Raw genomic sequence first — 23808 nt, 5'->3', positions numbered from 1 at the left:
GTGGCTGAGAGGCAGTTAGTATACATAGAGAGGTGGTGTTTTCAAAGCCCATTTGCTGTTCACACAGCGAGGAGCCCTCTGAGGCCATAACTGCACACCTGATTTAGGTGAGCCCCCCTGGACATGCTGCTGGGAATTCCTGAGCCCTGCTGCTTCCCTCCCCATCATCCCAAGCTGACCTGGGCTCCGGCTCTGCCGACGGCCCCTTGAAGTCAGTGTTTTCTTCTGTGGTCTCCAGCTTGCTTTCTGCGCACCTGACTTTCTGTTTGTACCTCATCTAGATAATCTATAGTCTTTCCCATCAAAATTGAGTAGCTGTGTGTTTATGCCTTGTCTTGGGTATGCGTGTCTTGTTTCAATTTACCTTTTTCAGACCTAACCCAGTGTCCAGCCTGTGGTGAACACGCAGCAAACATGTGTCGAAAGAAATGAAGGAAAGTCACGGGATGCCAGGGTCTCCTGTGATCGTGGTGACAGAGGCTGGTGGATGATGGCAGCCTTCCGGCCTCTCCAGCAGTGCCTGGCCTCTCCCGAGACACTGCTAGAGGGGTTCCCAAGGTCACCCATTGGTCACATGCCTGCCAGGGGCTCTGAGGAAGCATGTGCTCACCTTTCTGAGGTTCTTTCTTCAGATTGTAGCTGAACCACTTGTTTCAACAACAGTTTTCTGACCCCAACCAGGTGTCTGCAGTTCAGCTCATTTCTGCTGCCAGCCATGCAGTTAGTACTGACCCCACGAATTAGGAGCTTAATCCCACGAGACTGGCCCCACTTCAGATTCCCAGCTCAGGTCTTGGGTATCCCCAAGTTACCCACACTTCTGCTCAGCAGACTATAAATTTAGGGAGAGGATCCATGACCTGCACACCTTCTCCACACCCCTGTTCAATAATTCACTAGAACAGACTCGCAGAACTCAGAAAAACACTAAGAAGTTTTTATACAAAGGATACAGCTCAGACCAGGCACAGGGAAGAGACCCACAGGACGAGGCCTGGAGGCTCTGTGTCCCTCTCCTCCCCAGGCCCCCCTGCCCTCCCAGCCCCTCCATGTGGTCACCAGCCCTCAGCTCCCCAAGCCTTGTGTTCTAGGGTTTTTCTGGAGGCTTCCTTACTGAGGACTCTTTAACTCCCAGCCCGCTCCCCTTCCCAAAGTTTGGGAGTGGAGCTGAAAGTTCCCTCTCTGATAGGGTGGACACCCAGCCCCTGCCCTGCAGCCCTTCTGGTAGGGCCCCTCCCCATCAGAAGCTCAGGCATGGTCATCGGGGCACTTCATGAATAATAGGACCCACCCATCACCCAGGAGGCCCTTAGGTTTTAGGTGCTCTGTGCCAGGGACCAGGGACAAGGACCAAATACAGAGTTCTCATGGTGTCACAGCAGTGGGAGCATACTTTGCAGACCCGAGAGTGGGTGGTCCTTCCAGTCTCAGTTTACAGAGGAGGAGAAGGGATTTCCTGCCCCTCCTCCCCAGACTCTGAGATTAAGAACCTGTTCTTCTGGACAGGAAGCACCAGGTCCTGCGTCCACCCCAACTCCAGGGCACTAACCTGTGAGGCTATTGTCTGTACAGGTGGAAGGAACAGCCTCTGGTGTGTGGGTTCCTGTTCGGGGGTCTGACAGGGGAAGAGTAGGCACAGCCAGAGGGCCTTGGTTTGGACCCTGTCTTGGCCCCGGGTTACTGGCTATCTTGGCAGGTCATTGATGTGACGAGACCCATCTCTGAACATTGGGGGTGGGGTTCCGAGGACCCACTTCTCTCCTCTGCATTTCAGGGCCCTTTGTGCTAACCTGGGGGTGGGGGTATCTTGGACTTCGCTCTCACCTTAACCTGCAGAAACATCCTACTCCTCCTTGTCCCAGGAGGGGCTGCAGAGAGGGATTTGATTGCACAGTGCGCTGACCTGCCCTCCCTTGAGGGCAGGGGTCTTTGCAGCTTCCGGGGCTGCCAGGTGTGCCCCCACCCCTGGGAGAGATTAGCAGGCTTATCTGCCCCACCTTTGGGCAGAGATGCGCCCCACCCTTTGATCTGTGGTTTGATGAAGTAAAACAGGGTAGCTTGCCAAACTGAACTGAGAAAAGCTCTCTCCTGGAATATTTCAAATGTAAAATTCATCAGCACCAAAAAACTGAACTTTTTTTGGACTTCCCTGGTGGCTCAGTGGGTTAAGGATCCAGTGTTATCACTGCTGTGGCTCAGGTTGCTGCTGTGGTGCAGGTTTGATCCCTGGCCCAGGAACTTCCACATGCCACAGGTATGGCCCCAAAAAAAAAAAAAAAAAAAAAAAAAGCTGAACTTTTTCTAATAACTGAGAAGCCCAAGACCTGTCAGAAACAAGAAAGAGAGTGGATTCGGGAGGGTAATTTTTCAGTGTGACTCTGGGGAGGAAGATAACATGAGTACAGATTCCAGCTGACATGAACCTACCTGGTCATTGGGCCCTTTCCTGGCGCCTGAGAAGTTCTCCTCTCCAGGATTTTGGAAAGAATTGAGGAGTTCCCTTGTGGCTCAGAGGAAATGAATCTGACTGGCCTCCATGAGGATACAGGTTCAATCCCTGGCCTCACTCAGTGGGTTAAGGATCCGGCGTGGCTGTGAGCTGTGGTGTAGGTTGCAGATGTGGCTCAGATCTGGAGTTGCTGTGGCTTTGGCTCTGATTTGACCCCTAGCCTAGGAACCTCCATATGCCATGGGTGCAGCCCTAAAAAGACAAAAAAGAAAAAAGAAAGAAAGAGAAAGAAAGAAAGAAAGAAAGAAAGAAAGAAAGAAAGAAAGAAAGAAAGACAGACAGACAGACAGACAGACTTGAGATGCCAGGTTGAATTTCCCCAGTAACTTGATGAACTGCTGTGTACTTGTCAGCCATGTGTCGTAGATATGACAGTGTCATGGCTTAGAGTGACCTGGGTGTCTGGATCCTTGCTCTCAAGCAGAGATTCCAGAACACAGAGACTCTGGTTTTCTTTCCACCTACAAGAAGGGCTGACACACAGCAGCATTTCTAAATATTGGCTGAATAAATGAATGAGCTCCTGGAGAATAGGTGCCATGTGTTTTTTAATCTTTGGATCCAACAGAGTATTTTAAAGTAGGTCAATAAATGTCTTAGGTTATTCATCTGATCTAGTTCACGGCCAAAAACCTTGCAGGAACGGCCTTTTAAAGGCAGGTGAAAGTCCAAATATGCCATTGTAGCTGTGAACGTGTTCATTTCCAAACTTCCAAATCATGTCACATATTTTCTCTGACTTGTGAAAGGTGATATATGGAAAGTCTTACAAAAACACATGTACAAGCATGCCTTGCACACACACACATTTTTTTTTTTTTAAATATTGAGTCATTTTTTGGGAGTTCCCATTGTGGCACATCGGAAACGAATCCAACTAGTATCCGTGATGATTCGGGTTCAATCCCTGGCTTTGCTCAGTGAGTTAAGGATCCAGGGTTGCCTTGAGCTGTGGTGTAGATTGAAGACGAGGCTCGGATCCTGCATTGCTATGGCTTTAGCATAGGCTGGCAGCTGTAGCTCTGATTCGACCCCTAGCCTGAGAACTTCCATTTGCCTCAGGTGCTGTCCTAAAAAAAGCAAGAAAAAGGAATCATTTTTATGGGAAAAGAATTTTGAACTCACCCTAACTCTGAAAGCTGGCCTTACTTATAATGCCTTTTCCCACTGTTCTGGAATCCCTTCACAGATGGTATTTTGTAATGCCAGTCTCATCTCCATGGATGGCAGAGACCAGATTTTAAACTTTTTTTTTTATAATTTTTTTATTTTCCCACTGTACAGCAAGGGGGTCAGGTTATCCTTACATGTATACATTACAATTACATTTTTCCCCCACCCTTTCTTCTGTTGCAACATGAGTATCTAGACATAGTTCTCTATGCTATTCAGCAGGATCTCCTTGTACATCTATTCTAACTTGTGTCTGATAAGCCCAAGCTCCCGAGCTCTCCCACTCCCTCCCCCTCCCATCAGGCAGCCACAAATCTTTTCTCCAAGTCCATGATTTTCTTTTCTGAGGAGATGTTCATTTGTGCTGGATATTAGATTCCAGTTACAAGTGATATCATATGGTATTTGTCTTTGTCTTTCTGGCTCATTTCACTCAGGATGAGATTCTCTAGTTCCACCCATGTTGCTGCAAATGGCATTATGTCATTCTTTTTTATGGCTGAGTAGTATTCCATTGTGTATATATACCACCTCTTCCGAATCCAATCCTCTGTCGATGGACATTTGGGTTGTTTCCATGTCCTGGCTATTGTGAATAGGGCTGCAATGAACATGCGGGTGCATGTGTCTCTTTTAAGTAGAGCTTTGTCCAGATAGATGCCCAAGAGTGGGATTGCGGGGTCATATGGAAGTTCTATGTATAGATTTCTAAGGTATCTCCAAACTGTTCTCCATAGTGGCTGTACCAGTTGACATTCCCACCAGCAGTGCAGGAGGGTTCCCTTTTCTCCACAGCCCCTCCAGCACTTGTTATTTGTGGACTTATTAATGATGGCCATTCTGACTGGTGTGAGGTGATATCTCATGGTAGTTTTGATTTGCATTTCTCTTATAATCAGCGATATTGAGCATTTTTTCATGTGTTTGTTGGCCATCTGTATATCTTCTTTGGAGAACAGTCTATTCAGGTCTCTTGCCCATTTTTCCATTGATTGATTGGTTTTTTTGCTGTTGAGTTGTATAAGTTGCTTATATATTCTAGAGATTAAGCCCTTGTCAGTTGCATCATTTGAAACTGTTTTCTCCCATTCTGTAAGTTGTCTTTTTGTTTTCTTTTGGGTTTCCTTTGCTGTGCAAAAGCTTTTCAGTTTGATGAGGTCCCATGGGTTTATTTTTGCTCTAGTTTCTATTGCTTTGGGAGACTGACCTGAGAAAATATTCATGATGTTGATGTCAGAGAGTGTTTTGCCTATGTTTTCTTCTAGGAGTTTGATGCTGTCCTGTCGTATATTTAAGTCTTTCAGCCATTTAGAGTTTATTTTTGTGCATGGTGTGAGGGTGTGTTCTAGTTTCATTGCTTTGCATGCAGCTGTCCAGGTTTCCCAGCAATGCTTGCTGAATAGACTTTCCTTTTCCCATTTGATGTTCTTGCCTCCCTTGTCAAAGATTAATTGACCATAGGTGTCAGGGTTTATTTCCGGATTCTCTATTCTGTTCCATTGGTCTGTCTGTCTGTTTTGATACCAGTACCACACTGTTTTGATGACTGTGGCTTTGTAGTATTTCTTGAAGTCTGGGAGAGTTATGCCTCCTGCTTGGTTTTTGTTTCTCAGGATTGCATTGGTGATTCTGGGTCTTTTGTGGTTCCATATAAATGTTTGGATTGTTTGTTCTAGTTCTGTGAAAAATGTCATGGGTAATTTGATAGGGATTGCATTGAATCTGTAGATTGCTTTGGGTAGGATGGCCATTTTTACAATATTGATTTTCCCAATCCAGGAACATGGAGTATCTTTCCATTTCTTTACATCTTCTTTGATTTCTTTGATTAAAGTTTTATAGTTCTTGGCATATAGGTCCTTTACCTCCTTGGTCAGGTGTATTCCGAGGTATTTGATTTTGTGAGGTGCAATTTTAAAAGGTATTGTATTTTTGCATTCCTTTTCTAATATTTCGTTGCTGGTATACAGAAATGCAACTGACTTCTGAATGTTAATCTTATATCCTGCTACTTTGCTGAATTTATTAATCAGTTCAAGGAGTTTTGGGGTTGAGTCCTTAGGGTTTTCTATGTATAGTATCATGTCCAGATTTTAAACTTTAAAAAGCCTCACCCATCCCAGGATTTCAGCACTTGCTGGGTGACAGAGTTGTTATTCTGCAGGGACTCAAGGGAGCTGTTTCCACGAGAGCTTTCCCTTTGGTCTGTCAGGTTATTTATTCTGTACACGTGAGTGTTCATCTCTGTCTGGGTTTGCCCTCTTTTCCAGGGAGGTTCCCTTGAAGGATGCTAAGGAGTACGCAGAATCCATTGGCGCTGTCGTGGTTGAAACAAGTGCGAAAAACGCCATTAACATCGAAGAGCTCTTTCAAGGAATTAGTAAGTACCTGATTGTTGTCAGAGGATTAAAATCGTGGTGCATGAAGGAGCTGTTCCTCTGTGTGAATTTGTCCAATGCTGCAGATTGGACAAGCCCTGCCCTGCTTACTGCTGGCCCACATTGTGCCTCCCTGGTTCCCTAGCTCCCCAAGTCTGGCTTTCACTTGCCAAGTCAGTTTTGTGAATCAAAATGAGGTAATCCTGTTGCCAAGTAAAATTTGTTTTGATCAAATGATGATGTATTCTAGAGCGTTTTATGTTAGCATGTCGAGGGGAGGAGAAATAAAATTGTGATGGAGTATAGGAAACCAATGTCACCCATCAAACTGAATGACTGGGCAGACAAAATGAGAAGCTTTGAGTAGTTTCTTTTGCCTGGTGATTGTCAACAAGAAAGAATGTCTCTTACCCAAGTGACCTGAAGTTGGGAACTGGGTAGAGAGTCAGTGTGGAAAGGTTTTCCTCATTTCTGATCAGTTTTTTTTTTTTTTAACTGAAATGTAGTTGATTGTTAGTTTCAGGTATACAGCAAGGTGAGATATATATATGTGTGTGTGTAAATATATATATTCTTTTCCTTATAGATTATTACAGAATATTGTGTAGAGTTCCCTGTGCTATATAGCAGGTTTACCAATTTTATGTGTAGTACCGTGTATCTGTTAATCCCAAACTCCTAATTTATTCCTCCCCCCTCTTCCTCTTTGGTAACCATAAGTTTGTTTTCTATATCTGTGCATCTATTTCTGTTTCATAAGTAAATTCATTTGAATTGTATTATCTTTTTAAAAAAAATTTTTTTTTAGGGAGTTCCCGTTGTGGCTCAGTGGTTAACGAATCCGACTAAGAACCATTAGGTTGCGGGTTCGGTCTCTGCCCTTGCTCAGTGGGCTAACGATCCGGCGTTGCCGTGAGCTGTGGTGTAGGTTGCAGACGCGGCTCAGATCCCGCGTTGCTGTGGCTCTGGCGTAGGCTGGTGGCTACAGCTCCGATTCAACCCCTAGCCTGGGAACCTCCATATGCCGAGGGAGCGGCCCAAGAAATAGCAACAACAACAACAACAAAAAAAAGACAAAAGACAAAAAAAAAAAAAAAAAAAAAAAAAAAAAAAGAACCATGAGGTTGCAGGTTCGATCCCTGGCCTTGCTCAGTGGGTTAAGGATCCAGAGGTGCCATGAGCTATGGTGTAGGTTGCAGACGAGGCTTGGATCCCGCATTGCTGTGGCTCTGGCATAGGCTGGCAGCTACAGCTCCGATTCGACCCCTAGCTTGGGAACTTCCATATGCCGCGGAAGCGGCCCAAGAAATGGCAAAAAGACAAATAAAAAAAAAAAATTTTTTTTTAGATTTTTTTGCTTTTTAGGGCATATCCTGAGGCATATGGAAGTACCGGGACTAGAGGTCAAGTTGAAGCCGCAGCTGTGGGCCTGCATCACAGCCACGGCAATGTGGGGCTTCACCCAGTGAACGAGGCACCCTCATGGACACAAGTTGTGTTCATAAACCCTGAGCCACAATGGGAGCTCCCTATTTTCTTTTTTTTTAGATCCCATGTATAAGCAATCTCATACGTAATCGTCTTTCTCTGGCCGACTTCACTTAGTGTGATGGCCTCTAGGTCCGTCTGATCAGCCATTGATGGAAGGTGACAGCTCCCATCTTCGTCTCTATTCTGGGTTGTGTTCGCTTCCCTTTCTTTACGTTGGTCCCCCACATAACCTCTCTCTGTGGGCTTCCTCTCAGCTCATGGTCAGATTGCACCTTCCCAGCTTCTCTGGTGACGTCATTCTGTTCTGGGTCCCCTTGGAGAGCCACCTGCCAGCAGCTGGCTTTGGAAACTGTTCCGAGAGGCCCCAGATCCGGTGCCTAGTACAGTGCAGACCCTCAAAGTCCAGGGGTGCCTGTGTCAGGAAGGTCACACCCCAGACCAACTGGCAATCGTCTCTCGGCTGCAGGCAGCTCCAGGAGGGACTTCCAGAGGGGAAGCTGACAGTTTGTTCTCTCTTCCATCTGCAGTCATGGCTGGTAATGCTCAGAGGCAGAGGGGCTGTGGCTTCCCAAGCTCATGTGATTCCTTCTCAGCTTCAGACTCTGAGAACCCACCCCAGGGAATATCTGGCTGGTTTCTCTTGGCTTCAGGGAGAATTCCCTGGAGATGGAGACTCTGACCTGTTCTTAGGGGACCCAGGAATGTGCAAAAGAAGGCAGCAGAGTGCCCTGCTGGGGTTCATGTGGTCTCCCTCCCTTCTTCCTCCAGGTGGATTCTGTTGTGGTCTGTGCAAGTCAGAAAAGAATTTCTAGACTTGTATCGAGGTGAAAAAAGAGTGTATTGAGCATGGTGAGGTAAAGAGAAAGTACAGTTTATTGAGATAAGAGATGCTGCAAGCGCAGTAGGACAACTCCCTGATGATCTGGGAGAGCCGATGCTGAACGTGTGGTCGAGTCTGCTTTTATAGCTCAGGGAGAGGAGAGGTCTCTTGACCCACCTGCTGATTGGGCGGGGGGTGTCTTACCATACACTTGCTGGTTGGTTGGGGGCCCCCATATAAGGCCCCTATAGGGGTGGCATGAGGAGTGGCCACATACCTTTCCTAGTAGGGGGTAGGAAGGAGTAGGACAGGTTGCTCAAGGTGGGAGAGGGGTGGGGCAATGATAAGGGTTTAGTCATTCTTGTCTTGGCCAGAGGCTTTGAGTTCCATCTCCTTGAAGGGACCTTGAAGTCCAAAAGATTCCTTTTCCCGCTGTCATGTCATACTCTTTACAGAATAGTGGTCTCCAAGCTCCTGGACCTGGGTGGTTGAACTGGAGAGGGCCAGGCTTGTAGTTTTATGTTAGAAACCCCACATCCCCAGGTACCTGCTCCTTCCTGAAGATGAGTGGTGGTGCGGGGCTCCGAGGATAAGTCTGGGTGACATCCAAGAGGGTGTGGCTTGAGTTCCTCCTGTTCTTATTTCCTCAGATGAAACTCCATCTTCTCTGGGAACCTTCAGCTTTTCTGGTACCTCGGGCTAGCTGTACAGCTATTAAACATTTTGCTTTTATTAAGGTATTAATGGTTTTGATTGACGAAGCAGAATAGCTCCTGCTGGCTGTGACATTCACCCCTGTCCCTTGTGCAGCTCCTGATATTTTCCAGAGCCCTCTCCCCAGCATTAGCGCTGCTCCATGTACCTGAAATTCACCTTCAGATTTCTGCACAAATTAGGAGATCTTCTGAGGTTTATGCAGAGTCATCATTTCAATAAAAAATGACAGAACAACTTCAAAGAAGAAAACGATCCCTAAGCCCAAACATTAATCTCTTAATTTGAAAGATATTCCTTTGCACTGTTCAGCCAGTATAAATCCCTTCCTGCATATGAGGTCTTTATGACTCAGAGTGACCGGGACTTGGCACAAGGAGTTCCTGAGAGTCCACTTCATTTAAGAAAAATAGGGAGTTCCCGTGGTGGTGCAGCGGAAACGAATCCGACTAGGAACCATGAGGTTTCGGGTTTGACCCCTGGCCTGGCCTCGCTCAGTGGGTTAAGGATCCGGTGTTGCTGTGGCTGTGGTGTAGGCCAGCAGCTATAGCTCCGATTCGACCCCTAGCCTGGGAACCTCCATATGCCACGAGTGTGGCCCTAAAAAGACAAGACAAGACAAGACAAGATAAGAAAGAAAAAAGAAAGAAAGAGAAAGAGAAAGAAAGAAAAGCAGACATTTTGCTTGAAGCACTGGGTAATTATGCCTTCAGATAATTAATTCCTATGGAAGTCACTGAATACTTGTGTCTCCTCATCGCCCTTGTCAATTGTTTCTTTTTCACTAAACTTTGGTTAGAGTTGCCTTAGCAAAGAAGCATGTAGCTACTTGGCCAACGGCTAGCTCTCCCTCCACATTTGTAACGTGAACCCTGCTGCCTCCCCAACTGCTGTACTCCCTCAGGTGTATGTCTTCAGAATGGGGTCCTGTCACCTCCTTATACGTTAACTTAAAACACAGTACAGGAGTTCCTGCTGTGGCACAGTGAGTTAAGAATCCAATTGCAGCAGCTCTGGTTGCTGTGGAGGTGCGTCTTTGATCCCCCGCCTGGCACAGTGGGTTAAAGGATCTGCTGTTGCCCCAACTGTGGTGTAGGTGGCAGCTGTGGCTCAGATTCAATCCCTAGCCCAGGAACTTAGATATGCCATGGGTGCAGCCCTAAAAAGGAAGAAATTAATTAAATAAAGCATAGTCCGGAGCACACCTAGATACATCGCTGGAGGCATCTCATTTATCCTTTCCCTGTTCCGGCTTGTATTACATGTGCTTCTCCCTGAGCTCAAAATAGGACGAGATACTGCTGACACAGTGTCCCCAGCACTGGGGGGGCAGGGGTGTGCCTGGGAGAGAAGAAGCCACAGAAACCAAGCATAGGGAGTGAGAAGAAAAGCCCTCAGATATGTGTGCTTGAGCAAAGCTAATTCATACTGACCTAGAGACAAATGTTTCCTTTTACATTTCCAGAGCGTCCATAAACCAGGCAGGACACAGCTGTGCTGAGGGAACATGAGTTCGTATAGTTTCTAACTGGGAATTGGCAGGCAGAGTACTAGCTGTTTTCAGACTGCAGCTGCAGGGCTGCCTGTTGGGGGTGGTCTGTGCGCAGCCCCTTCTCTGGTCGCCTTTGCTGCCAGTGCCCTTTTCCACCGCGTGGTTTTGGACCTGCTTCACCCTGATGTGTGGCTCCGGCCCTTCCAAGCATCTCCATCTGGGGATGTTCGGTTTTCTCTCTTGCATTCTTACACCTTTCATTTGGACATTAAAGGTGTCCTCTTTGAGTTAAAACATAGGACAAAGAATTCTTGGTCAAGAAAAGGATTGTCCAGTTGAGTTTTTAAATTGATGTGTGGAAACACGGATCTATGCGGTTTTTCCTATGAAACTACGCTGTCCACCCCCAACCCCCCACCTTTACCCCTCCCCCATTCCTCCCCATCCCTCCCCCATCCCATCTCCTGAGAGGCAGCCCAGAGGGCAGTAAAGGCTCCACTGTTGCTCCCTCCTTGCACTTTTGCTCTCTCCATCCCGTCCCTCTGAGATGCTCCCCCTTCATCCTTGCAGAGGCTCCTCCCCTTGTGACTCCAACTTTGACTTGAGGCTGCTGTAGTCTGGCCATCACTTTGATACTTGCGTGTGTTTCCTTTTTTTTTTTTGTCTTTTTAGGGCTGCACTCGCGGCATATGGAGGTTCCCAGGCTGGGAGTTGAATCGAAGCTTACACCACAACTATAGCAACGTGGGATCCGATCTGCATCTGCACCCTATACCACAGCTCAAGACAACACTGGACCCTTAACCCACTGAGCGAGGCCAGGGATGGAACCTGCGTCCTCACAGATAATAGATTTGTTTCTGCTGAGCCCATGATGTGTTTTCTAAGTGACCTTCCAGGTGCTCCAGGCATGCATCTCTTCTTCTGGTGAGCTGTAAGTTCTCTGGGAGCTGATTTTATTCTGGCACATTCCCCATAAAGCTGTGGCTAGGGGAGTTCCCGCTGTGGCACAGTGGGTTAAGGATCCAGTGTTGTCTCTGCAGCAGCTCAGGTTACTACTGAGGCGAGGGTTCTATCTCTGACCTTGCTCAATGAGTTAAGGATCCGGTGTTGTGGCAGCTGTGGTGTAGGTTACAACTTGGCTCAGATTCGATTCCTGGCCCAGGAACTTCTATAGGCCACAGGTGCAGCCAAAAAAGGAGGGTGGGGGAAGCTGTGGCTAGGAAATAGGAGCAGGCATGACTTTTTTTTTTAAGTTTTATTGAAGTACAGTTGATTGACAATGTTGTGATGATTACAACAAAGTAATTCAGTTATACATATCCACATATCCACTCTTTTTCACATTCTTTTCCCATATAGATCATCACAGAATATTTGGTAGAGTTCCCTGTGCTCTACAGCAGGTCCTCATTGGCCAGTCATTCCATATACCATATACCATAGTGTGCATATGCCAATCCCAAACCCCCAGTCCTTCCCACACCCCCCACCTGTAGAGATTCTCATACTAAGTGAAATCAGGCAGAGAAAGACAAACATCATACGCCATCACTTATATGTGGAATCTAAAAAAAAAGGATACCAATGAACTTATTTGCAAACCTATGTAGGTCTTAGAATCAGGATCTTCCAGATGGTCTCCTGATGTTCCAGGAGATAATATTGCAGCAGATTTACTAGGTCAGGTGAAAAGGGGTCACTTTTCTATGGGACTTCCGGTTGGCAACCCCAGCCAAGAGGCAGGCCTCCTATCTCTTCACTCTTTTGTGGGTCGGGTGCTGTGCTGGACACTGGGGACATCCTGGTGAACAAAACAGAAGGGCTTTGGGCGCTGAGTCAAGTAGGTGTGTAATTACACCATCATGGTCAAGGCTGCAAAGCAAAAGTACGAGGACTGTGGGACGGTGACAGGTGGGACTCTAGATTGGCTGGGGAAGGTCTCCCCGGGGAGATGGTTTTAGCTGGACCTGAAAAATGAGAAGAGGCCAGATAGGCAGAGAGCTGAGGAAGAGCTGCCAGGCCAGATGAGAAGGAGGAGCTGAATCCCTGAGGCAGGAAGTGGTGGAGCCCTTAAGGAAGAGAAAAGAGGTGGGTGGGAGCTTGGGGGCCCTCAGTGGGTGAGGGTGGGGGGCTTAGAGACTGAGCCAGGCGCTGGCAGGCCTTGTGGTGGAAGATAGGCTTGCAGAAGAGATTGGGAGAGAGGATGCAAGGCTGGAGATGGCGTGGTACCCATTGGGATTCTGGCGTGGCACCCTAGCAGAGAGGCTGGGGGAAGGGAGTGGACGTGAATCTCAGAAATCTTTGGGGAGTAGAACTGGGAACACTGGCTTGTGGGTTGGAATGGGGACTGGGGGAAATGTGGTCCTGACACGTGCTCCAGGCTCCTTTTCCCAGAAGGAGGAAGGTGAGCAAGGAGCCAGTCTGCTGGGGCACATTGGTCAGGAGCCAAGCAGACCGGAATCTCCAGCGTGGGGAACACAGGGTTTTGCTTTGTGCATTTTAATTATACGACTCTTTAAAAAAAAAAAAAATCTCTCCCCAAAGGCAAAAAAAGGGTGGGGCTGCAGGCTTAACAGAAAAAAAATGTCTGGATTGGGGTGGGACTTCAGCCGGACAGCTGTGTTTCTCCTCAGTTCATTTGAATGCTGACTGGAGAAGGGAACAGAGGCTTTGTCCTGCAAATCACATCTGGTGATTAAACTAGGTGTTCTGTGGGTTTGTTGTTAGTTTGAGAACAAGGAGAGAAATATTTGGGTTTTTTAAAGTGAGTATAATTAGAGGTACAATCATATATGGGTTTGGAAAAATTAGAAGAGGGTGTAAATGTGAAGACAGGAAGCTAAGGCTTGTGGGCAGTAAACACGTCTTGTCTGCACAATCATTCATTGCACACAGCTTCACCATTTTAATATTTTAAGTCCACTGCAGTTTTGAAATTCCCTAGGTAGACACTTTTGGTTTGGAGGTTGAAGACATTTAAAAACAAAATGTTTGCACATTTCTAATAGTACAGCATGCGGTCAAATGAAGATAAATTTAGCCATTATGGGATGAGAAAAGGACAAAGACAAAGCCTGTCCACTTTCTCACCACCACCCCCCCAAAGTTAATTTACTGAATGCAATGATATGAGACTTCTGTAAAAGAACGTAGTTTCAGAATGTGGGTGAGTTGGGTATCAAAAGCCCTCCACAGGCATATCTTTCATCCTAGTGCTTCTAAAGAAGAAGTGGGTCAGGGTGCAAAGTGTGCTGGTAACATTGAACATACAGTAAGATCTCATTCTGAGCCATTGGTTCAAGTCCTTCCATATATATTAGCTCATTAATGCACTGTTTATCTTCTGAAATAAGCACTGTTACCATCCCTGTGTTATGTCTGAGGAGGCTGAGGCGTGGAGAGGTTTGCGACTTGCTCTGGTCACAGGTCACAGAGCAAAGTGAGAGGGAGGGCTAGGATCCAAAGGCAGGTGGGGCTCCAGAGCCCTCACTCTCAGCCACAGGTCTGCGTCACTAATTACAAGTGGCGGTTTATAGTAACATAATTCACGATAGTGAAAAACAGGAAATGACTTAACTGTCAGACTTGGAAATTTTTTTTTCTTTTTTTGGCCATACCCCCAGCATGAAGAAGTTCCCGGGCCAAGGATCAAACCTGCACCACAGCAGTGACAATGCTGGATCCTTAATCGCTAGGCCACCAGGGAACCCCTCTTCTCGTGTCTTATAAATTTTTTTTTTTTTTGTGGTCTTTTTAGGACAGCACCTGCAGCATATGGAGGTTCCCAGGCCAGGGGTCATATTGGAGCTGCAGCCGCTGGCCTAAGCCATAGCCACAGCAAAGTGGGATCCGAGCCGCATCTACAACCTACACCACAGCTCATGGCAACGCCAGATCTTAACCCACTGAGTGAGGCCAGGGATCGAACCTGTGTCCTCATGGATACTAGTCAGATTCTTTTCCACTGAGCCGTGATGGGAACTCCATGTCTTATAATTTTTAAACGTTAAAAAGTTATGGAATTATCCTTGTGGCTCAATGGGTTAAGAACCTGACGTAGTGTCTGGAGGATGCGTGTTTAATCCCTGGCCTTGCTCAGTGGGTTAAAGATCTGGTATTGCTGCAAGCTGTGGTGTAGGTCACAGATGTGGCTCAGATCTGGTGTTGCTGTGGCTATAGCAAAGGCTGGCAGCTGCAGCTCTGATTTGACCCACAGCGTGGGAACTTCCATATGCCGCAGGTGCAGCCTTAAAAAAATAAAAAGTTAAGAGGGATATATCTATACAGTAGAATATTGTCTGGCAGTAAGAAGAAATGAGATATCAAGCCATGAAAAGACACATGAAAAAAAAATTTTTTTTTGTCTTTTTAGGGCCACATCTGCATCATATGGAAGTTCCCAGGCTAGGATCCAATCTGAGCTGCCAACCTGCGCCACAGCCACAGCAACAGCAACGTGGTCTTGAGCTGTGTCTGTGACGTACACCACAGCTCATGGCAATGTCGGATCCTTAACCCAATGATCGAGGCCAGGGATCGAACCCACATCCTCATGGATGCTAGTCAGGTTTATTACCACTGAGCCACGAAGGTAACTCCCGAAAAGAATGTTAAATGCTTATTTCTAAGCCAATATGAAACAAGCCAATCTGAAAAGGCTGCAGACTGTATGATTCCAACTCTATGACATTCTGGAAAAGCCAAAATCATGGAGACAGTAAATCAATGAGGGTTACCAGGGTGAGGGCAGGGGTGGGAGGCTGAGCAGGAGCCTCGGATGTTTGGGGCCGTGACACTGCTATCTGTGATGCTGTCAGGGTGGATACCTGTCATCGTAGGTGTGTCAAAACCCATAGAATGGACAACACTAAGCATGAGCCCCATGTAAAGCAAGGACTCACTTAGTAATGATTAGCGATGGCTCATCATTTGTGATAAATATCCCACACTCACAAGAGGTTAAAATAGGGGAAATTGGGTGTGAGGGGAAGAGTGTATGGGAACTCTCTGTACTTTTACGCTCAATTTTTTCTGTAAACCTAAAGCTGCCCCCCACACCCTGATAGAGTCTACTAATTTGAAAAAATAAAGTAAAAGGAAACGATGCCTTTGGTAAGAAAGTCAATGAATTTGGAGCAGCGTAAGCCCCTCCGTGTCGACGTTTGGCATTTGGGCTAATGGTGGGGGTGACTGTCCCCCTCGCTTCCCCCTCTGCTGGGGGGGGGTCACCTTTCCTTGGGCTCCTGGACTTGAACTTCACTTTTCTTTCTTGTATTCTTTCTTTCTAGGCAAAAAATAGATTTATTAAGACAGGACGCTTGTGTGAGATGCAAGCAGGCAGGCAAAGAGGCTCTGCCAAACTTCACTTTTCTCTATCCCTATCTTCACCCTCCTGCTTCCAGCCAGTTGTCCCATATGCCAGGTGTCTTCCTACATCTTTTGTCTTTGTTTTCCTACTTCTCTCAACTGCACCCAAATGAGGGCTCTGGTTATCCCCGACCAGGACTTCTGCCAGCCTCCTGGCTCCCACCCTTCTTGAGCCCAAAGCCATACTGGCCCCCCAGAGACTGCTCCTCCTTCCTGGGTCCAGACTCTTTCATGTTCTAGGTCATCTGGGAGTCAACGTTGTCTTTGTTATGGCAGCAGAAGGACGGTTCAGAGGATGACCCCAGTGTCGTGCGTGTGTCCCTGCTCCATGCAGTGTTCCTAGGGCCATGTCCCGTGGTCTTGAGCCACTACAGTGGGCCGTCAAGACCCCTCTAAATGGAGAGGCCTGGAGCGCATCATCAAGAGCAAATACTACCAAGTCCTGATAAACTCCGTCGGTTTACTTCCCTGGATGATTCAGAAAATCAGGATCAAGAAATGGAAGTGACAGGGCAACTGTCAGCACCTCTAACATCCGACAGAACAAAGCTGAGCCTCATAAATCCTGGGACTGGGCTGCGAGAGAAGGACACAAGCAGCGGGTTGTCAGGGCGGGCGCCAAGCCTGTGCAGAAAGGGCCGGTCCCCCACACAGGGAGAGAAGCCAGCTGCAGCTTTTATTTTATTTTATCTTATTTTATTTTCTTGGCTGCTTCTGTGGCATGTGGAAGTTCCCGGGCCAGGGAACAGCACCGGATCCTTAACCTGCTACGCCACCAGGGAACTCCTTGCAGCTGTGTTATTTTTGTTGTGTGTAAAGCATTACAGCCCCATTCCAGAGCCACAATACAGTTTGTAGGCTGGGGATTTGTTTTATCTCATACTGCATTCTTGAAGAATCACGTATAAAACCTGCTTTTTCTCTAGGCTGTCAACTTTCAGGAAAACGGAACTCCAAAAAAAAAAAAAAAAAGATGGCTTTTAACTTTTTCCAAGTAGAGTCTTACACAATCCAAACCTTATTAAAATAAACACCCAGCTGTAGGATTCACTTCTTTGGAGATTATGTACTCAGAGGACATTTCGTGAGAGCAGCGACGCGCAGTGAAGCCCAGAGCATTTCAGATGATTGTGTATCTTTTTGTCCTATTCTGGGCCTGTGCAATTAATACTGATTCAACAGTGTTCCAAGATGATGGCCTCGGTACCAAACACTATGGCTATTTTCCAGATCGAGTCTATGGTGTAAGTACACTTAACCTTTCAGCAGGTTCCAAATAACTCGGCCCACAAGGTCCCAGCTCTTGGTTTGTTTTCACAGAGCTGGTGGCTTCCTGCTGTTTTTACGGTGCTTGACTCATTTTTATAGCCTGGCCTTCCTCCCTAATGCTGTAAAATGGAAGCACTTCCTTTCTTCTTGCTGTTTGAAGTTGGAATGTGTGGGCCCCTCCCAAGCCAAGTGTTTCTCATAGAAGAGCAGGACAGCCCCATCCTGGTCACTGAACCCCAAGTACCCGCTGTGGTGGGCGGGGAGGCAGGGTCTCCCTAGGGAGCCTCTAGCTGAGCTGTGCCCGGAGCCAGGGATGCTGAGCATCACCACTGGCCCCGGTTCTGCCACGTTAGCAACAGCACCCATCTGTGATGTGCGCTGGTTGTCAGGCCACTGCCCGCATCCCTTTTCTAGGTGTGGAAAGGCAGTCCTGGAGACTGCATATGGTGTGTCCGAACTCCCTCAATGAAAACACTCTCAGATCTCAAAATCCTTTCTACCCGATAAGAAAAACGAAGCCTGAGGAAACTGCAGTAATTCTGTCTCAGAGAAATGTTTCATTCTACTAAGTAAAATTTGAGGTATCTGGAGATAAACAGACTCTGGCTCCTCTCAGACTCCCGGGTTCAACCCTGACTCGGAAACCGTGCTCGCAGTTTGAAGCAAACAAGAGGGGTGTCTCCTTGGGGTGCGTTCGGGGCCTGACTTCCTCTTGCCTGGCTTACCGTCTACTGAGGAGACAAGTGGGGGCAGGAAGGAGGAAGAAGAGGAGCGAGGAAGGGCGCTGATGGGGTGGCCGCTGCCACGTGGACGTTTCTAGCTCCTCACTTTTGTTAACTTTAATCTCCTGGATAAGCTTTTTCTACATTTGAAGTACTTTCCTTAGGAACAATTTTATGACTCGAGGCACATGAGACCAGTCATGTACAGGAGGGTTGAAAGCTTGATGCTATTTTGCTAACTTTGGAGTTAACAACTTAAGAGTGCCAAGAAGTTGCTGTGAGTGTAGGATACTGATTCTGATATCATCAAAAAAATGCTGATGCGTTAACTAGGGCAATAGTGCACACTGATCAGAATTAGAGTGTCATCCAAAAATAATGCAGATGCAAATGCCCCTATTTTTGCAGCTCCTAACATTCTTAGGAGGCACCTAGAATGTTAATTTAAATAACGTAAGTAATTGTGTGTGGAATCTAAAATAGGACACAAACGAACTTGTCTACGAAACAGAAACAGACTCATATGCATAGAGAACAGACTTGTGGTTGCTAAAGGGAAGAGGGGAGGGGGAGGGAAGGCTTGGGAGTATGGGATTAGCAGATGCAAACTATTCTATATAGGGTGGATAAATAACAAGGCTTTAAGTAAAGCGCAGGCAACTCTATTCACTATCCTGTGAGAGGCGTTCCCGTCATGGCACAGTGGTTAACGGATCCAACTAAGAACCTTGAGGTTGTGGGTTCGATCCCTGCCCTTGCTCAGTGGGTTAATGATCCGGCGTTGCCGTGAGCTGTGGTGTAGGTTGCAGACACGGCTCGGATCCCTCATTGCTGGGGCTCTGGCGTAGGCCGGCGGCTACAGCTCCGATTCGACCCCTAGCCTGGGAACTTCCATATGCCGCAGGAGCGGCTCAAGAAATGGCAAAAAGACCAAAAAAAAAAAATTCCTGTGAGAAACCATGTGGAAAAGAATGTGAAAAAGGACATATAAATATGTATAACTGAGTCACTTTGCTGTAAGGCAGAAATGAACACAACATTGTAACTCAATTGTCCTCTGTAAAATAAATTTTGAAGTAGATAAGTAGTAAATAACTTCAGTAATGATGTAAGTGGACACTGCCATGCCTCCAAAACACATCCCTTTCTCTGAGGGAATAGGGAACAGTGATTGGGAAAAGCTGACCGAAATAAATAAGAGTGTTAGCAGTCACCGGGAACGTTGCTGTCTGCTTGTCACATAAGATGGACAGAGGAGGAGAGGCATTTTGTTTCCTTCCCTTTTGTTGTGACAAATAAAACCCACAGAGCGTGTTCAGAAGAGGAAGGTCCTTGCTCGCTGGCTTCTGGATGAGCCCTGCCTATTTTGAGGGTGGCCTGCAAGAGCCATGTACTGCTTTTTGGGCCACACAGAATGGCAGAAGCAAAAGGTGCAGAGGTCTCTACAGCCTTCCTGACTGCTCCGAAGGCAGATGAAGAGCCCTGCCATGAATTCTGAATTTTAGATAATTGCCAAATCCTTCATCTTTGTGCTTGAGCTTTGAGGAATGGCTTTACCACCCCGTCGGCATAACGCTTCCATACCTCTGAGGTGGACAATTTCCACCCTTGTGAAAATGCTCCTCTTCCAGGGCATCTTTTGTTTGTTTTTGTTTTTGCTTTTTAGGGCTGCAGGTGGGGCACATGGAGGTTCCCAGGCTAGGAGTCAAATTGGAGCTGCAGCTTCTGGCCTACACCACAGCCACAGCAATGCGGGATGGGAGCCACATCTGTGACCTACCCCACAGCTCATGGCAATGCCAGATCCTTAACCCACAGAGTGAGGCCAGGGATCGAACCCACATCCTCATGAATACTAGTTGGGTTTATTTCTGCTGAGCCACAATGAGAACTCCTTTTTTTTTCTCAAAGAGTTGATTTACAATGTTCTGTCAATTTCTGCTGTACAGCAAAGTATGCATTCTTTTTCTCGTAGTATCTTCCCTCATATTCCATCGCAAATGATTGGATATAGTTCCCTGTGCTGTACAGCAAGACCTCATCGCTTATCCACGCCAAATGCAATAGTTTGCGTCTACTAACCTCAAACCTTGGCCTCCTTTCGTTCCAGGCCGCCAGATCCCACCCTTGGACCCCCATGAAAATGGAAAAAATGGAACAATCCACGTGACACAGTCACACCTGCAGGGCGGCCGGCGGTGCTGCTGACCCGGGGTCCACTGCACTTGAAGAGGCCATGGCCTACCTCCTGTGCCCTTGCAGGACCTCCCCGCTGCTGGCAGCCTGGCCCCTGGCTCAGAGGGACCTGCACGCGGCTGGGCAACCTGGAAGGCCTGCAGGGAACAGGCAGGGGTGTCTCTGGAAAAGGATTATAGAAAACTCTGGGAAAACCTACCACACCGCCACAAGGCCTTTGGGGCCTGAAATGCATTTGGAGGGAACGGCTATTAGGTATTAAGTAGAGTTTTTTTGTTAAAAACCGTAAAATGTTCTTACATTTGTGCAAAAGTCTTACTGACTTATATATATGTGAGATTCTAAAACATTCTTCCACTCTGATTTCCTATGTTTCTAACCAAATTTCAAGAACCTCTTCAGCGCATTGCCTTAGTACCTAAGCAACCTTCACGGAAAGTTAATTGACCGATCGGTGAAGGGCGGTTGGACGATGGGCTGCAGACCTGGGCTGTTGTGAAAGAGGGGACCCATGTATTAGGAGCTATTGTCTACATCTCTGACCTTTACTTGGGGAACATTCCTCTAAGTTTTGGCCATATATGCAAACCAACCAAATCTGACTAAAATATTTCATGTCATTCTGGGATTTAGTCCTGTTTTGGGTGTCCTTGGAGTGGCTCCTGTGTGAGCAGTGGCAGGTGGGGGACATAAATATTATTCTGAGAACCATCTGATTCACACCCCCTCCTCAGTAACAAGCTCCTACTCTCTTAGGACGTTTCACACACAGAGTATTATTTTACTAAGGGAGCATGTCCTGGTGTCATTTCTAGGGAAACACATGTCCTAGAGGATGTTTAATCTAAAAATTGTAGGGCAAACTTCTAATAATATCAATTAATAATAGGTTACAGGAAAGCCAGCCAGAAGGAGTACCAGCACTGTAAGATTCTAGGATGCCCCCCTACCCCCACCCCACTCCTGCAAACTGCAAAATCAGAGAAAGTGTTTTAGAAGATGCCAAGCGTGGGGAGGTGGGTACCAAGGTTGACCAGAGGTCTAGCCTTGGAAACCTGCCTTTTCAGATTCCCTGTCTGCTAAGTTAATTCAAGATGTCTGGATCCAGTGGAAGGAAAAGTAAAGGAAGAAAAGCTTTTCCCATTGAAAATTCAAAACCTGTTTCCATTTTAATGTTCATAAAAACCTGGGATCAAGAAGCAGTTGGTTCTCCATGAGAACTCCTACTTGGGGATGATGGTTCTTAGAGGATATTGGGATGGGTGCCCTTTGTGGGGACTGGGAGATAGTTATCACCCAGCATGGTGACAGGGCCAGTTGGTACCTTCAAGGCTCAGCAAACCTTAATTGAAAACCTACAATGTAAAAATCAGGAATGAGGTCAGAAGCTGATTAAAGACCTGGAACTCTCCATAACTCTGAGAGCCGTGCTTCAGAGTCCTGTGGTGACTGTGCCCACAAGCTCTTGATGTGTGGACACTGAGTCTGCCTGCCATCAAAAAGAGCTAGGGCCCTTGAGAGACCAGGGCCAAGGTTACACTTCTTCATGTGGACTGCAATCAAGAAAACAGGTAGAAGTCACAGATGTAGGTTTTTTTTTTTAATTCAAGAACCTGCAGTCACTTCAATGTTATTACTGCTTCACGCAGCTCGCAAGGGTAGTCTGACAGTCTTAGGGTGTGAAAGCTGGAAACACTGATCTTTGGCTCAAGAGTGCCTCTTAGCTCCCCCGGCAAGTGCTTTATAAACTGTTAGCCAGTGGTGCTTGGACATCTTGGCAGGGCCTTTGCAGCGATTTTTAGGGTTTTCTCTTGTTAACCTCACAGGCTACCATGATTTCTGCTTGCAGGCCAAGCAGTTATCACGCTTCTTTCCAAAGTTAAAACATTTGGGTTGCAAATTCAGATGACCTCTCTTCCAGGTACCATGCAGGCTTATTTTGGAAACTTTCCTCACCCAGCTGTCCCCAAGGACCTGGCTTGTCTCTTGACAGCCGCTCAGGTTGCCTTGCTAAGGAGGTACGCGTCCCCACAGAGTCCCCAGCTGGGTCTTCAGGTCTTGCCTCTTGCATGAAATAGCTGGTCTTAACCATATAGAGTAATCTGCCCACCCATGAACCATGGCTTTATTTCAGGAGCACACGGGGGTGGGAACCACACTTTTGCCTTTCCATGCAGCCTTACCTATTAAAGCCATCAGATGACAGTGTACCTGTAGTCACTCCTTGGAGCAGTTGGTGGAAGGAGTGGATGGTACTTGGGGACATGAACATTCCCACGAACGTGGAGTCTTCTCTGAAGATAGACGCTTGAGCCTTGTCCACAGGGAGACTTTCTTATCTCCCTTGGCCTTGAGATTTCTTTCTGGCTACCCTAATCTTTGAACTCTAACCAAGTAATGTTACCTAAAGGCCTGGAAATGATCGTTGCTCCAGAATGTCAAGTAGTTTCAGGTGATGGAGCATCTTTCACCCTATTTCCCCAAATGTGCTCTTTCCCCATTTTCTTTATAAATATGTGTGTAAATATGATTTCATGTTTGCTGTGCTCACATGTGATCCATTTTATTGGTTGGCTGAGTTTGGCTCGTGACTGTGTGTTGTATGTAATGCAGCCATGGGCTCTCAGAGGGATTATTTCCTTGTGGAAATCCCTGCAGTGGCAGTGGGGTCAAGCAAATATTTTACGTACACGCATAATCACCCTGCTGTTTTATAGTTGGAAATGGTACCTTAGGGCGCTGAAGATGACTCCGCTTGCAGCCTACAGAAGGCTGAAGACCAAAAACCAGCCTTAAGCCAACTGAGGGACCAGGCCCCTGAGGACCGAGCGAGGCTCAGATGACTGAAGGATGTCCTCTGAGATCAAGGAAGGTGGCCTGTGATGGCTGAAACTGGCTCCCTCTGGGGCCCCGCTTCTCCCTGCTCTGCAACACTCATCCCAACTTGAATCAAGAGTGGGCTCGTCAATGAAAGGGCCTTGAGCTGACTTCAGATCTTTTAGGTAGTGGCTTAACCATCATTGCTGAAACCAGACTCAATGATCCAGTGTCCACACTCTGTTGTGTAAACTTCCCTCTTTTCTCGTGTTTTTATAAAGGGCTTCTGTCTGGGCTGGACCCAGTTCCCACATAGAAGACGCCGCTGCAGACTTTGGGGCCTTTCCACCTTGTATTCTGTAGTAAAGCATTGCCCCCAACATCACCCAATTGTATCTGTTATTTTTGGTTTAACACACACTGATTCGTACTAATAAATATTTTGAATTTTACCAAGTTTGCCTTTTTCTTACTATAATGTTTGGCAGAGTAATTTTTTAAGTCACGGTCACCCTGGAAGAAAGAATAGTGGACCTGCACAGATGAAGATACATACAAGGACATTCTCTGTATTGTTTGTGATAGTAAACAGTCTTCCCCTAAGAAAATCAGTTACTACAGTGGGGCATATCCACATGAGGAAATCTATAGGGTAATTAAAATAAATGCAAGATCTTTCTTGCGTCAACATATATCTCAAAACAACATAGAGAGCAGGGCTACCATACTACTCCCGAGGGAGCCACTCTCACAGAGGTCTGTGTGAATGGAGCCCTCAGGAGTTGTGCAGTGCACAACCTGAGCAACAGGGCCAAGGCCCTGGCGGAATGAGTAAAGCAAATTGAAGTACAAAAGTG

The 23808-nt window shown here is 46.8% G+C and overlaps 1 protein-coding gene across 3 annotated transcripts in view; it reads left to right on the top strand.

Moving 5' to 3' along the window:
• RAB31 (RAB31, member RAS oncogene family) overlaps window positions 1-23403 on the top strand; it is a 106850-nt gene extending 83447 nt beyond the window's left edge. Inside the window, exons 6-7 of one of the 3 annotated variants that reach the window (XR_014807576.1) lie at window positions 5953-6948; window positions 7214-9757. Coding sequence is in view for 1 of the 3 variants with exons in the window: in XM_021096057.2 (XP_020951716.1) it covers window positions 5953-6062; window positions 20049-20146 (208 nt within the window). In the remaining 2 variants the exon portion in view is untranslated. Of the gene's footprint in view, window positions 1-5952; window positions 6989-7213; window positions 9758-20048 lie in introns of those variants that run through there. The other 2 variants (XR_014807577.1, XM_021096057.2) reach the window with 2 other exon arrangements.
• The last annotated feature ends 405 nt before the right edge of the window (window positions 23404-23808 follow it).

Source organism: Sus scrofa, chromosome 6 (assembly GCF_054392235.1).
Source record: "Sus scrofa isolate SSC_HxYL_T2T_F1_AM1 chromosome 6, Sscrofa_HxYL_maternal_Yorkshire_Landrace_v2.0, whole genome shotgun sequence".
NCBI classification, from domain to species: Eukaryota; Metazoa; Chordata; class Mammalia; order Artiodactyla; family Suidae; genus Sus; species Sus scrofa.
Note: the sequence above shows the minus strand (reverse complement) of the source record. Positions and strands in the feature narration are given on the sequence as shown.